The sequence below is a fragment of the Nerophis ophidion genome, linkage group LG12, assembly GCF_033978795.1.
Source record: "Nerophis ophidion isolate RoL-2023_Sa linkage group LG12, RoL_Noph_v1.0, whole genome shotgun sequence".
In the NCBI taxonomy this organism is placed as follows: domain Eukaryota; kingdom Metazoa; phylum Chordata; class Actinopteri; order Syngnathiformes; family Syngnathidae; genus Nerophis; species Nerophis ophidion.
The window spans coordinates 41,569,560-41,584,325 of NC_084622.1; the positions used below are offsets into that span (position 1 = coordinate 41,569,560).

At 40.0% G+C, this 14,766-nt stretch overlaps 1 protein-coding gene across 2 annotated transcripts in view; it reads right to left on the reverse strand.

Moving 5' to 3' along the window:
- Positions 1-1,655: 1,655 nt before the first annotated feature.
- The window catches only part of LOC133563449 (carnitine O-palmitoyltransferase 1, liver isoform-like), a 44,675-nt gene continuing 31,564 nt past the window's right edge, over positions 1,656-14,766 (reverse strand). For both annotated transcript variants that reach the window (XM_061917582.1, XM_061917581.1), the window contains exons 11-19: positions 14,164-14,352; positions 13,976-14,081; positions 13,783-13,899; positions 11,519-11,683; positions 10,097-10,228; positions 9,855-10,007; positions 7,869-7,982; positions 5,076-5,168; positions 1,656-4,999 (exon numbers count right to left, since the gene is read on the reverse strand). In XM_061917582.1, the coding sequence (XP_061773566.1) occupies positions 4,913-4,999; positions 5,076-5,168; positions 7,869-7,982; positions 9,855-10,007; positions 10,097-10,228; positions 11,519-11,683; positions 13,783-13,899; positions 13,976-14,081; positions 14,164-14,352 (1,156 nt within the window). In that variant the 3' untranslated portion in view covers positions 1,656-4,912. The remainder of the gene's footprint in view (positions 5,000-5,075; positions 5,169-7,868; positions 7,983-9,854; positions 10,008-10,096; positions 10,229-11,518; positions 11,684-13,782; positions 13,900-13,975; positions 14,082-14,163; positions 14,353-14,766) is intronic.

A 14,766-nucleotide genomic window follows, 5' to 3' on the forward strand; every position in this document is an offset into this window, starting at 1 on the left:
CTGAAGATCCCAGTCAGATGAAGCCATCAGGACCACATCATCTGCAAATAGCAGAGATCTAATCCTGCAGCCACCAAACCGGAACCCCTCAACGCCCTGACTGCACCTAGAAATTCTGTCCATAAGAGTTATGAACAAAATCGGTGAAGGCAGCCTTGGCGGAGTCCAACCCTCACTGGAAACGGGTCCGACTTACTGCCGGCAATGCGGACTAAGCTCTGACACTGATCGTACAGGAAGCGGACCAACACAATAAGACAGTCCGTTACCCCTTATTCTCTGAGCACTCCCCACAGGATGAGAATGCCTTCTCCAAGTCCACAAAGCACATGTAGACTGGTTGGGCAAACTCCCATGCACCCTCAAGGACCCTGCCGGGAGTAAAGAGCTGGTCCACAGTTCTACGACCAGGACGAAAACCACACTGTTCCTCCTGAAACCGAGGTTCGATTCTCCGGCGTAGCCTCCTCTCCAGTACGCCTGAATAGACCTTACCGGCAAGGCTGAGAATAACAGATATGACAACAACAACATCAAAACTACCATTAACATCAAGATATAATTATGGCAACAGGACTGTGGATGTTGCGATCCGCTGCTCAGATCTTTACATATTCTTGTTTATTGTTCTTTTTCTGTATCATATTTTGTAGTTCGACCTCCTTAGTTCCTGTTTAGTCCGTCACCATGGTTTCATATTGTTTTCACCTGCTACTCACGGTCCCTGCACACCTGTTTTACTAATCACCTTCCTCATTTAAGCTCGCCCCTTTTGTTAGTTCTGCCTGGTTTCCTAATTTGCCTTCGAGTAACAGTGACGACTGACTTCGGTATGAATATTCTCGCTAGCTTACACGCTACGGCTTTGTTTTCACTCCAGCTCTCATGCTAATGATTTGTTTTCCCTTTTGTGTGCCTTCGTGCCAAGTTCAGTGTTTTTCTGTTTATTATTCCTAGCCTCCATGCTAGAGGCTTGTGTTTCCCTTTTTCTATTAGCACCAGTGTTTTGTTCTAGCCGGTTTTGAGTTAAATAAATACTTTATTTCTTACCTTTGCTGTGATCTTGCCGACGCATCCCTGGAAGAACAAACCCGCCAACGCTATGCCACCCAGCCGTTACAGTGGGGGGGGAGACTGTTGAACAACTTAAGCTGTACATCAAGCAAGAATGGGAAATAATTCCACCTGAAAAGCTTCAATTGGTCTCCTCAGTTCCCGAACGTTTACTGAGTGTTGTTAAAAGGAAAGGCCATGTAACACAGTGGTAAAAATGCTCCTGTGCCAACTTTTTTGCTGCCATTAATTTCTAAAATAATGATTATTTGCAAAAAAAAAATATGTTTCTCAGTTCGAACATTAAATAGCTTGTCATTGCAGTCTATTCAATTGAATATACGTTAAAAAGGATTTGCGAATCATTGTATTCTGTTTTTTATTTACGAATTACACAACGTGCCAACTTCACTTGTTTTGGGTTTTGTAGATAAAGCAGTAAAATAATCACATGTACATTAGAGTTTCAAAGCCTTTACTCAATTTTTCTGTGCTGCACCTTTGGAATAAGGCGGTAACGTAACAAAATGTGGAAAAGGTGCTGTGATAACTTTCCTGTATGATCCTATTATACCAGACAAAATGACACCAACACACTCAGCGTTCATACAGCTGTCTGACATTCACTTTATTGTTAAACCTCTTTCGGTTTGTACCAGCTGCATGTCATCTGTAATCTTAAATTAGAAGCAAACATATACAGCATTATTTCCAGAAAAGAAAAAAAGAAAAAACACACCATGCAGCAGTGTAAACATGACGTCTACTCTTATGAGTCATACAACTAAAACACATCGCCAAAAAAGATCCGTGTCAGCATAAATGTGGAAAGAGACCGTCTAAATCCGTTTGCTGTACGCCTCAAGAAGTTAAGAGATACAAATAAATAAAACGTACTGACAACATATCCATAATAAAATGCATTCCTATGCATGACAGCACCTCTCTTTATGGGCGTGTTTGGGCTGGAGCGATGGACACACCTGCATGATGATTGCAAATATGCACGGACAACATGAGCAAATGTCTCATCAAAATACTGCATTTTCTACCAGGGCTGCCGCACAAGTACAAGTCAGTCTAAACGGAGGATAGGAACAACGCAAACGTTAGTCGCTGTACCGTACAATCACGTTTCATGTGTGCGCATGAATCAGAAAAGGACACCAGAGCTCACTTGATATTTGCAGGAATCGAACTCCTGATTTGGAGTATTCAAACGCTAAAAGGGGAACCACGCTTTTTGGAATTTGACCTATCGTTCACAATCCTTATGGAAGACAAAAATACATGTTTTTTCTTTTTTTTTAATGCATTCTAACTTGTCTGCGATGAGGTGGCGACTTGTCCAGGGTGTACCCCACCTACTGCCTGAATGCAGCTGAGATAGGCTCCAGCGACCCCAAAAGGGACAAAAAATGGATGGATGGATGGATTCTAACTTGTCCCGCTCACAATGGGCGTAATAGGAGGCGCTATATTTTGCCTAAAATGAGCTTAAAATAAACATCCAAACACTTCCATCAGTATTTTATATACACTCTGTATGTAATCTCATATTGACGTATTTTGCCCATTTTAAGCATACAGCGACGTGTTAAATAATAAAAAAAAACGCATCACAACGTCCGACTCTTCATTTAACATCACTGATAATTACGCACTGCAGACTTCATAATAAAACATCACTTACTGTACAATGTCGGCTGTCACCAGGATGCCAACTTTTAAGAAGATGTTATATTCCCGTTTAGATGATGCAAACAAGCGTCTTTACGATTCTTTTGTTTTGCCATTTCCGGGTATAAATTGGACATAACTTCTCAGTTTATGTCCACGTCTTTTTACTATCCAGGTGAGAGGCGTGATATATAATCTGGATTAAACGTTCCCGAGCTCCAAGGCGAGAAAGCGACTCACTAGCTGATGTCAATACAGGAGCATAAGTGACATTTCCCTGATCAACGCTCCGCTAAATATAAGTCCTGAACGTTAGCGCAATATGCTAATACTTGGCTAATATATAAGGTCATGAAATGTAAATGTTAGCGCTTTTTGGATGGCTATTTGTTGGGTTTTATGATAGATGACGTCCCGTTGACTGCAATATAAGCGGACTTTAATTTACAAGTTAGAATGCATTAAAAAAGACATACTGTATGTGCTGCGATGAGGTGGCGACTTGTCCAGGGTATACCCCGCCTACCACCCAAATACAACTGAGATAGGCTCCAGCGACCCCAAAAGGGACAAGCGGTAGGTAAATGGATGGATGCATTTTAACTTGTCCCGCTCACAATGGGCGTAATAGGAGGCACTCTATTTTGCCTAAAATGAGCTTAAAATAAACATCCAAACACTTCCATCAGTATTTTATATACACTCTGTAAGAATATATGTAGTAACGGGCACATTCATAATCTCATATTGACGTATTTTGATTCATTTTAAGCATACATCGGCGTGTTAAAAAAAAAAACGCATTACATATATATAATTAGGATAATTACGCACTGCAGACTTCATAATAAAACATCACTTACTGTACAATGTTGGCTGTCACTAGGATGCCAACTGTTAAGATGTTATTATATTCCCGTTTAGATGATGCAAACCGGCCCTGCGATGAGGTGGCGACTTGTCCAGGGTGTACCCCGCCTTCCGCCCGATTGTAGCTGAGATAGGCGCCAGCGCCCCCCGCGACCCCAAAAGGGAATAAGCGGTAGAAAATGGATGGATGGATGATGTAAACCAGCGTCTTTTCGAGTCTTTTTTTGCCATTTCCGGGTATAAATTGGCTGTCAGAGGTATACCAACTTCTCAGTTTATGTCCACGTCTTTTTACTATGAAGGTGAGAAGCATGATTTATATTTTGGAATAAACTTTCCCGAGCTCCGAGGCGAGAAAGCAGCTCACTAGCTGATGTCAATACAGCAGAATAAGGAAGTGACATCTCTCTGATCAACGCTCCACTCAATATAGGTCTTTAACATTAGCGCAATATGTTTAATACTTGGCTAATATATAAGGTCTTGAAATGTAAATGGAGTATGGTTAGCGCTTTTTGGATGGTTATTTTTTGGGTTTTATGATAGATGACGTCCCGTTGACTGCAATATAAGCAGACTTTAATTTACAAGTTAGCATGCATTAAAAAAGACATACTGTATGTGCTGCGATGAGGTGGTGACTTGTCCAGGGTGTACCCCGCCTACCGCCTGAATGCAGCTGAGATAGGCTCCAGCGCCCCCAAAAGGGACAAGCGGTAGGAAATAGATGGATGGATGGATGGATACCGTACGTGTTCTTGTCTCATAAGGATTGTACATGATAGGCAACATTTTTTTTTTTAGAAAAGTGAAGTTTCCCTTTTAAAGATAAAAATCAGCAGATTGCAACCGTTGAAGTGTGACGAGCTAAGGGCAGAGTCGTGTGCAACTAAAGACATTAAAACACAAAAGCAGAAGGAGCTCCTCCTGCACCACATTGCAACGTCAAACCTTAAATATTGAAATATTCTACCGCTCGGATCAAACTCCCATCTAATCTCTCCTCCCTTTTACTGCCCTTTTTACACAAGCGGGTCGTCGCTAAGGCACTGCTGCATACAGTCCTGTAAATAGAAACTATCTGTGCACGGCCACTACAATCCATCGTTGCAATATGCGTACAGTGTACACGCATACACCTCACACATAAAATGAAAGCAAGGTTTGTAAAGAATACATCCCAGTCATTCAATTTTTTTTTTTTTTTTACACCCCTTCTATGACATGAAGTTAAATCATCCAACCTTATGTTTGATTCTGTACAGCTTTAGGAAGAATCAGCAATTCGTGTTGAAAAGGAGATAGGACATCACTTGGATGCTTTCTTGTCGAGTTGGAAAAGGTCCAGCATGTCCAACATGGCCCGTCGGATGTTGGCGCCAAAGCGGTGAGAGTCCTGTCGGGTGGAAAATCAAGCCCAAAAAAAGAAATAAAAGCGGGGAGGAAACAAATAATTGGGAGAAAAGACATACCGTTTCTGGGCTGGAGTGTTTGCTGGAGATGTGGAAGTTGATTAGGTTTTCCCCGACAATGATGTAAGACACACCGTAACCGTCATTCGCCACCTTCAAACAGAAGAGAACCGACAAGTGAGTTTCAGCCCAAATGTTAATCCACCATTGTTTCCCATAAAATAATAATAATAATGAATTTTATTTATAAAGCGCCTTTCTGGGCACTCAAGGACACTGTCCAAAATCAAAACATCCATCCATCCATCCATCATCTTCCGCTTATCCGAGGTCGGGTCGCGGGGGCAGCAGCCTAAGCAGGGAAGCCCAGACTTCCCTATCTCCAGACACTTCGTCTAGCTCTTCCCGGGGGATCCCGAGGCGTTCCCAGGCCAGCCGGGAGACATAGTCTTCCCAACGTGTCCTGGGTCTTCCCCGTGGCCTCCTACCGGCTGTACGTGCCCTAAACACCTCCCCAGGGAGGCGTTCAGGTGGCATCCTGACCAGATGCCCGAACCACCTCATCTGGCTCCTCTCGATGTGGAGGAGCAGCGGCTTTACGTTGAGCTCCTCCCGGATGGCAGAACTTCTCACCCTATCTCTAAGGGAGAGCCCCGCCACCCGGCGGAGGAAACTCATTTTGGCCGCTTGTACCCGTGATCTTATCCTTTCGGTCATGACCCAGAGCTCATGACCATAGGTGAGGATGGGAACGTAGATCGACCGGTAAATTGAGAGCTTTGCCTTCCGGCTCAGCTCCTTCTTCACCACAACGGATCGATACAACGTCAAAACAAAATCAAAACAATAAAATCAAATTGGATAAAAACAACAATAATCACAACTAAGATAGAGAAGAATAGATGACTACAATGAATAAGCAGTCCGGAACAGGTGAGATTTGAGTCTAGACTTGAAGAGGGATATTGAGTCCAAGTTACGAAGGTCTGGTGGTAATGGGTTCCAAAGATGTGGGGCAGAGCGGCTGAAAGCTCGGGCAACCATGGTGGACAGTTTAAATAAAAGGGACAGTGAGATGGATGGATGAAGAGGATCTTAGGGAAGGTGATCAATTTAACATTACTTGTTTGTTTTTAAGATTTTGCTACACAGTAAGGTAACGCTTCTTCTTCCGGGTGATGCCAACTCATGGCAATCATACTCCACAAAACATTGCCTATGTTATTTGTTCTAAAATTACAGTTGGAGGTTTAAGCAACAGGCGTTCATAGTTAGTCGACACATAGCAGCCAAGTAGTCCAACATTAGCGGTGAATAGGGCTGCGAATCTTTGAGTGTGCCATGATTCGATTCAATATCGATTCTTGGGGTCGCGATTCGATAATTTTTCGATTTTTTTCTATTCAAAAACAATGTTTTTCCGATTTAAAACGATTCTGTATTCATTCAATACATCGGATTTCAGCAGGATCTACCCGTCTGCTGACATGCTAGCAAAGTAGTAGATTTTTTTTTTAAAAAAGCTTTTATAATTGTAAAGGACAATGTTTTATCAACTGATTGCAATAATGTAAATTTGTTTTAACTATTAAACGAACCAAAAATATGACTTATTTTATCTTTGTGAAAACATTGGACACAGTGTGTTGTCAAGCTTATGAGATGCGATGCAAGTGTAAGCCACTGTGGCACTATTGTTCTTTTTTATTATTTTTATAAATGTCTAATTATATTGTCAGTTAGGGATTTTTAATCACTGCTATGCTGAAATTATAACTAATATTGATGCTGTTGTTGATAATATTAATTTTTGTTTCACTACTTTTAGTTTGTTCTGTGTCGTGTTTGTGTCTCCTCTCAATTGTTCTGTTTATTGCAGTTCTGAGTGTTGCTGGCTCAGGTTTGGTTTTTGAATTGGATTGCATTGTTATGGTATTGCTGTGTAGTTGTTTGTTGGATTGATTAAAAAATTTTTTTTTTTTAAATGTTGGTAAAAAAAAATAAAATCGATTAAAAAAAAATGAGAATCGATTCTGAATTGCACAATGTAAACGATTCGATTTGTATTCGAATCCATTTTTTTCCACACCATTAGTATTTATATATATGTATATATATGTATATATATATATATATATATATATATATATATATATATATAAAAATACATCTATACACGTGTGTATATATGCACAAAAATATATATATATATATGCACACACACACATATATATATATATATATATAAATACATCTACAGTATACATATATATATGTGTATATATACATATATATGTGTGTATATATATATATACATATACACACACATTTATATAAATATATACATATATATATATATATATATAAATACATGTATACATATATATGTGTGTATATATATACATATATATAAACACACAAATAGATGTATATATAAATATTTTTTTATATATTTATAAATATATATATATACACGTGTACATATATAAATAAATAAATATATATATATATATATATATATATATATATATATATATAGTCACGATATTATCATTATATTGCTTTTGCTCTTTTATGTTGCCTAAGAAGGGCCAATATACATTTTGAGTATTTCATCCATCCATCCATTTTCTACCGCTTATTCCCTTTTGGGGTCACGGGGGGCGCTGGCGCCTATCTCAGCTTTGAGTATTTCAATATAGGGAATTATTAGATTTTAAGTTTGAAAAAAAGGTAGACATTTTGGAATTTTCAGAATTACATCAAGCAAAAGACACCCATTCATTAGAATGAACCATTTCAATTAATATGTTTTCATATTGATATCAGATCTTGAGCTGTGTGAGAACCTACTGGTCCAAATCCTCCTCCAGACGACACATATTCAGGGTGTTGGACCAAGTCAAACAGTTCCACCTGCTGCAGAGGTGTCTGACTGGTGGATAACCTCCACGGCTCGGACAGGACCTACAACAGAACAGGTAGTGTCGGACAAATGTACTGTATCAAGTATAGCAGTCATTAATACATAAGATCTGGAGATTTATTTCAGTTTAAGAACAGGAACTCATCAGCTCTGTCACAAAACGGCCACATAGCATTCATTAAAAAACATCATATTTAAATTATTTTGAAAACAGTTGTGTCACAAAAAAAACTACCTAATCATGTCCTTGTCCCATGAAAAAAAGCTCAGTGTGAACAATAATCTTGTTTTAGTTCTGGTCTGGAGCAGAGTATTTACCTATTAAGCTTTAGTGTTTTCAGGTTGTATTGTCAACAAGAGTGAATGTGAAACTTGCTAACTGGATTTGGAAACATTTTTCAGAAAAAATATGGATATACATCAAACACTTTAAGGTTGGTCATCACGCGGGACTTCATGTGTAAAGTTAAGGTAACAACAATTCCAAGTTGTATAATAATGCCAACATTTTTAAATATCTAATTTGTAAGTTTTTATAATTCAGTAAAATGGCTCCAAAAAGTGATGCTATTTAAAGACACCATTTCAAATTTTTCATTTCAGTTTTTTCTTGTTACAGTGCGGAGTTAGCTCTACTGTTTTCCATTGTTGTTTGTTTTGGTTTCATTTTAGTTCTACAAGTACAATAAGCTGTGGGCCAATAAAAATGAGCTACTGGTTGAAAATGGTTCTAGAGCAACTCTTTTAGGGCTGCAATGATTTTAATTATTTTGGTTCGATTGATGGGCTTCACGGTGGAAGAGGGGTTAGTGCGTCTGCCTCACAATACGAAGGTCCTGCAGTCCTGGGTTCAAATCCAGGCACGGGATCTTTCTGTGTGGAGTTTGCATGTTCTCCCCGTGAATGCGTGGGTTCCCTCCGGGTACTCCGGCTTCCTCCCACCTCCAAAGACATGCACCTGGGGATAGGTTGATTGGCAACACTAAATTGGCCCTAGTGTGTGAATGTGAGTGTGAATGTTGTCTATCTATCTGTGTTGGCCCTGCGATGAGGTGGCGACTTGTCCAGGGTGTACCCCGCCTTCCGCACGATTGTAGCTGAGATAGGCGCCAGCGCCCCCCGCGACCCCAAAAGGGAATAAGCGGTAGAAAATGGATGGATGGATGGATGGATGGTTCGATTGATCGTTTAAAGAGTGTCCATCCAATCATCCATTTTATACTGCTTCTACCTATCAGGATCGTGGGGGACGCTGGAGCCTATCTCAGCTGCCTTCAGGAGGAAGGCGGGGGTTATGTACAAAAATGGATACAACTTTGATTGCACATAGTGCCTGGAACTTTAATTTATGCAGACAAATATGCATGGCCGCTGTAACACACACCTGAAAGCTGTAGTGTGGGTGTCGATATATATGTGACTGTAAACAGCGTTTGCATATCTATTTATTTTTTAATTTTTATCAATGCACACATGTTGAGAGTGCTGTTTCAATGTTGTCAATTTGCTTTTATTAGAAAAAAATCATTAAGGTTATGGCAAGCAGAAAAAAATGCTATTTATTTATTTTCCTCTTTTTTTGAGGCTATAAAGTGTGTTTCATTAAATGACTCGATGAGATGAACAAACTATAAAGTACTCGATTACAAAAATAATGAAATAATGCAGCCCTACACACTTTGGACAACATACTTTTATAACTCTTTGTTAGGGTTTAGCTTGTGACATCAACTCTGAGTACCACTACAAATTTTGTTGACTGTTTGTTTGCTTCCTTAGTTGAGACTCTGGCAAGCTAACGATGATTCCCTATTTGTAATCAAAAAGAGCAGGGTAGTGTTATTGCAGCTGGGACTAATTAAAGCGCTACAACAGTGGCTTTTATTACAAACAAACAGCAGCTCCTACAGTACCTCCTTAAGGAAAGCCGAGTCTTCTCCCAGGTACTTGGAAACCACGTAAAGACAGAACAGGTGGCGATCGATTCCCTTGCCCGTCATAGCCAGGCGGTACATGTTTTGGTGCTTCTCTGCTGCAAGTTTCAGCAAGTTTAGACGTTCTTCTCTCTGCCAGGACAACAGAAGAAGAAAGGGGCGGTGGTCAGCAGCAGCTAATCCTAAGCAATGATAGTGAGCATCTAATAAATGTTTCTTACGGTCTCATTTCTGATCATGGAATGGACAAAGGCGCACGTCTCCATGGTGCAAGAACGGACCGTTTCGGTTCGGCCCTCACGGAACAAACGGGTCATGGAGGCTTCATAGGTCAGGCAGAACTTTGCTTTGTCCTGTTTGGGGACAGGATTAGTCAACCTCAACAGTAATACTTCAGAGATTCAATTCTAAATATATTCAGTTAAAAAAAAAAGTAATTCTCACTATAACGCATTCACTAAATATATCTCAATTGCAACTGGCCAGTTTTCCCCCCCAAAAAATCATTCACTGACATATTGGCGTGTTGGGACTGCCCTCTGCTGGAATTTTTAGGTACTGTGCAATTATCATATTGTATCAATGACATTACAGAGTATAACAGACTGTAAAGAAAAAAAACAGAATGCACGGAAATAATTTATGATAAAAATAGTAATAGTCACTTTGCAAGAATAAAGTGTAAATAAGTGAGCACTTTCTTGCATGTGTTAAGATGTGGAATGCAGAGGGAATTACATTAACATAAGTTTCCAAAATACTGCAATTTTCTTATTATCATTTGGAGATATGCAATTACGTGTGTCTGAGGGGGTAAATTCTTGGATAGCAACTAAAAAAAATGGCGGCTTTAGTTCAGTTTATTGACTCATGTTTTTAACAGTTGTTATTAAATAAAGGTAGTCTCCATACAGAATTGGTGGAAGTTGCTTGTACAAGTCTGAAAATCAAGTTAAAATTATAACTTTTTGGTGTCATCTCTTGAGCGGCAACGTCCTCTGCAGTGGACATTTGTGTTTTGTATATCAGTGCTACTTTATGACGTTACATCGATAAATTCCATACCATTACAAAAATACCTCTGATAAGTGATACAAAAAAAAAAACTTCAAATGAAATGAGATTATCTGTACTGACGGTGAGCAAATCAAGCGCTCATTTTCCCCTACATGCTATGCTGCAAGCCTGTCGTAAACTTGAAAACTAACATGGCCGTCTGTTGCGTGGTACGTGCCATTTCCACCAAATGTTACGCAAAGAGAAAAAAAAATTGGAGCTACAACACACCGAATAAGCTACAAGAACACTGTTTTGAAAGGCTGTAAAACACATGCAAAGCAAAGTTATCGGTTTCAGTACCCACTTGAAAAAATTCATAGTGCGTTTCTACTATATTTTCAGAAATGTGCAACACTGACAGATACAATTACAGACCACAAATAGATGTCCACTGCAGAGGACGCTGGCACTAGAGTTGATATTTCACAATATAAACTTTTCGACTCATAATAGCGAACTGAATTAATAATAGTATATATTTTCTTCTTTCCAGACCCAATAGGCCCTATAAAGGATAATTGTTGATGGACTACTATAAACCCATAGAGATTCAATTCATGCAATTGAGCAGTGAGAGTACTAACCCTGTAATGAGCCAACTGCAGGGCAATCTGGATAAAGGCATCAGGACTGGTGCGGCACTTCTTGATGAGACCCTTCCCAAAGTCATTGAAAGGGAAAATGTGGCTGTCCACATCATTAGCCAGTGTCGTGGCAACTGTCAGCGATGTCTCGATGGCTTCTTGGCACTAAAAACAGATGCAAAGATATGAAGATTGGCTCATAAACATATTTTCAATACTTTTTAAATCGCATAAGATAGACATTTTTTTAAATCTGACTGGGTCTTTTGATTGGTAAAGGGGACCTTTAACTTAAAATGTGGTTAAAATTGCAGATACTTGTGCTAAACAAGGCCAACATGTCAAATCATACTGTTCATGCATTTTAGCGTGATAGTTTTGGATGTATTTCTCACTCTGGCTGTATTGTGACATCGACATACTTATTTGGACATTAAAGGGGAACTGCATTTTTTAAAATTTTGCCCATCGTTCACAATCATTACGAGACATGAAGATGGAAGTTATTTTTTATTTGTCTTGCATTCTAATTAATAAATAAATGTGATCAAAAGTCTGCTTACAACGGAGCCTATTGAAGCCGTGCAATTCCGCTTGTAAAGCTCTTAAAAAAACTTACAAACACCTCTATTGAGGTTTTATATACGTGATATAAGTATATATGAAATGTAGTAACGAGCACATTTATAATAACATTTATCCATCCATCCATCATCTTCCGCTTATCCGAGGTCGGGTCGCGGGGGCAGCAGCCTAAGCAGGGAAGCCCAGACTTCCCTATCTCCAGCCACTTCGTCTAGCTCTTCCCGGGGGATCCCGAGGCGTTCCCAGGCCAGCCGGGAACGCCTCGGGATCGTGTCCTGGGTCTTCCCCGTGGCCTCCTACCAGCTGGACGTGCCCTAAACACATCCCTAGGGAGGCGTTCGGGTGGCATCCTGACCAGATGCCCGAACCACCTCATCTGGCTCCTCTCGATGTGGAGGAGCAGCGGCTTTACGTTGAGCTCCTCCCGGACATAATATTTAACATTTAACATGTACGTATTTGGATTATTTTAAGCATACGCAGCGCATTAATTTAAAAAAAGCATCACGTTTGCTTTTTCATCCTTCATTATTACTCACTGCAGTTAGTGACAGCCATTACTTACATTACTTACTGTACAAGGTCTGCTGTCATTAGGATGCAGACTGCTAAGATGTTCAGCTATTCCAATTTAGATGAAGAATGACTCCTAATCCTCACAAAGAAACGGGTTTGGTGGCGGCACAAAGCGTCTTTTCGTGTTGTTCTGGCCATTTCCGGGTCTTAAATGGCCATAAAAGTGTACCAACTTGTCGGAATACCTCCTCAGACTTCTTCTTTCCAGGTGAGATGCATGATTTATGATCTAAAGTAAACTTTCAGGGAGCAAGGAAGTGAGCAGAATATTTGATGATGTAAACATAGGGAAACGCGGAAGTAATCTTGGTGCCGCTATAGTTGATCTGCGCTTATAATAACAGTATCAGTAATATTTGGTTAATATTCAATCGGCACTATTTTGGATTTTAAGGGTGGAATACTGGAGCTACCATTGGCCTCCCTGTAAACGCACTTTTATTTAAGAGAATACATTTTTTTTAAATCCATCGTAGTCATGCCTTTTATAATGACTGTCAACATTATAGGCAAAATTTTAAAAAAAGTGCAGTTCCCCGTTAAGTAAAGCTCTCAGTCAGAAGTGAGGAGGAGCTCTGTTTGACGCCAGCCAGGCTTGAAGAAACACAAGAAAAGTTAGGATAAATGATTTTTTTCACTAATCTTGGCATGTGCACAATAACACCGACATTTTCAAAACATAAATTCTGATACTTCTGGAAAGGGTGAGGCGTTATTTTTATTTTTTTTGCAATCTGGGAACGCCTCTACAAAGAACCCCTTGCGGATATAGACAGAAAATAGGTTATAAAAGTGATTGTGGAGCAAATATAGACCAACGAGGACCTATGTCCAGAAAAGTCTAAATAGGTATGACCACCTCACTAACGCCACAACGTAGCCAGACTGTAAAAACCCCAAGAAGGGGGATCCAAAACTACGTACAAGCTCACGTCAAAAAGCATGAACCTTATGATTTGACGCTTTATCATTGTTTAACACGAGTATCCAACACTGAAACAACATTAACAAATCAAAGACGAAAAAAGAAGGGAGATAGTTAAGCCTGGTGCAGGTAGGTCAAGTAACCAGCAGAGGGAAGCAAAGTCGGCACTTGTACTAACCTCAGAAGGAATGTCCCACTGCAGCCTCAGGGGTGAAGGCAGGTTGGGATGGGGCTCCCCGCAGCAGTGCCCCTGATCGGTATATCCCAGCTTAAAGGGATCCATTGAGAGCACGTGCTACAAAACAAGTTTGAACAGCTCTTTAAAGAACATGCATTAAAGACACCACGGATGTTAAACCACGATAACACACCTCCCACAGATGACCAATGATCGGAGCATCGGCCCAAGAGTGCTCTGCATTCAGACCCATGGTGCCATTCTTAAAAACTATCAGATTAAAGGATTTATCAAACCACCTGAGTGAGTAAAAAGGACAAAACACCTTAAGTGTATTAAACTGTCCTATGCAGCATTAGCATACGTTTTTTTGCCCCTGACCTGTCGTAGCACTTTCCATGGAGCAAGGACTTGGCGTAACTATCCAGAGACTTCACTGGGTTGCTTTGGTCGAAACGTTGCTCTGTGTCATCGAGAGTCACAAAGAAGGCAGCCTTCTCGATGGCATCCAGGGACTGCTTGTTCCTCCCGCGGCTGAAGTGGGCGTCACGTCTCTGTGCCCACGGGGTTCTGCACAGAGTGGATGTTGACACAAAATGTTGCAGGCAGACAAACTGTTTAAAATCACGACTGAAGGTGGGGAAAATACTAATAAATAAACTACAAAAATGTGGTCACATAAGCACAGTAAATCCAATCACATAGTAGGGGAAATGCATATTTACTACTAATTTGTTTTAAGTTCACCTCTTTACAGATATATGAACAGTCCACAGTTTTTAAAAGTATTTCAAAAGAAGGTTAAGAATGTAAAATAAAGTTAATAATTAACAATTGATCTTCAATCAAAACATGATTTAGTGCTTGCAAGTACAGAGCTCCTACGTTGGCGGTTACACTCATTTCAGTAGGAATTTTGGTACACTGCCCTCGGCAAACACCTCGCAAATCCTGAACATTTTAAAAGCCTACTGAAATGAGATT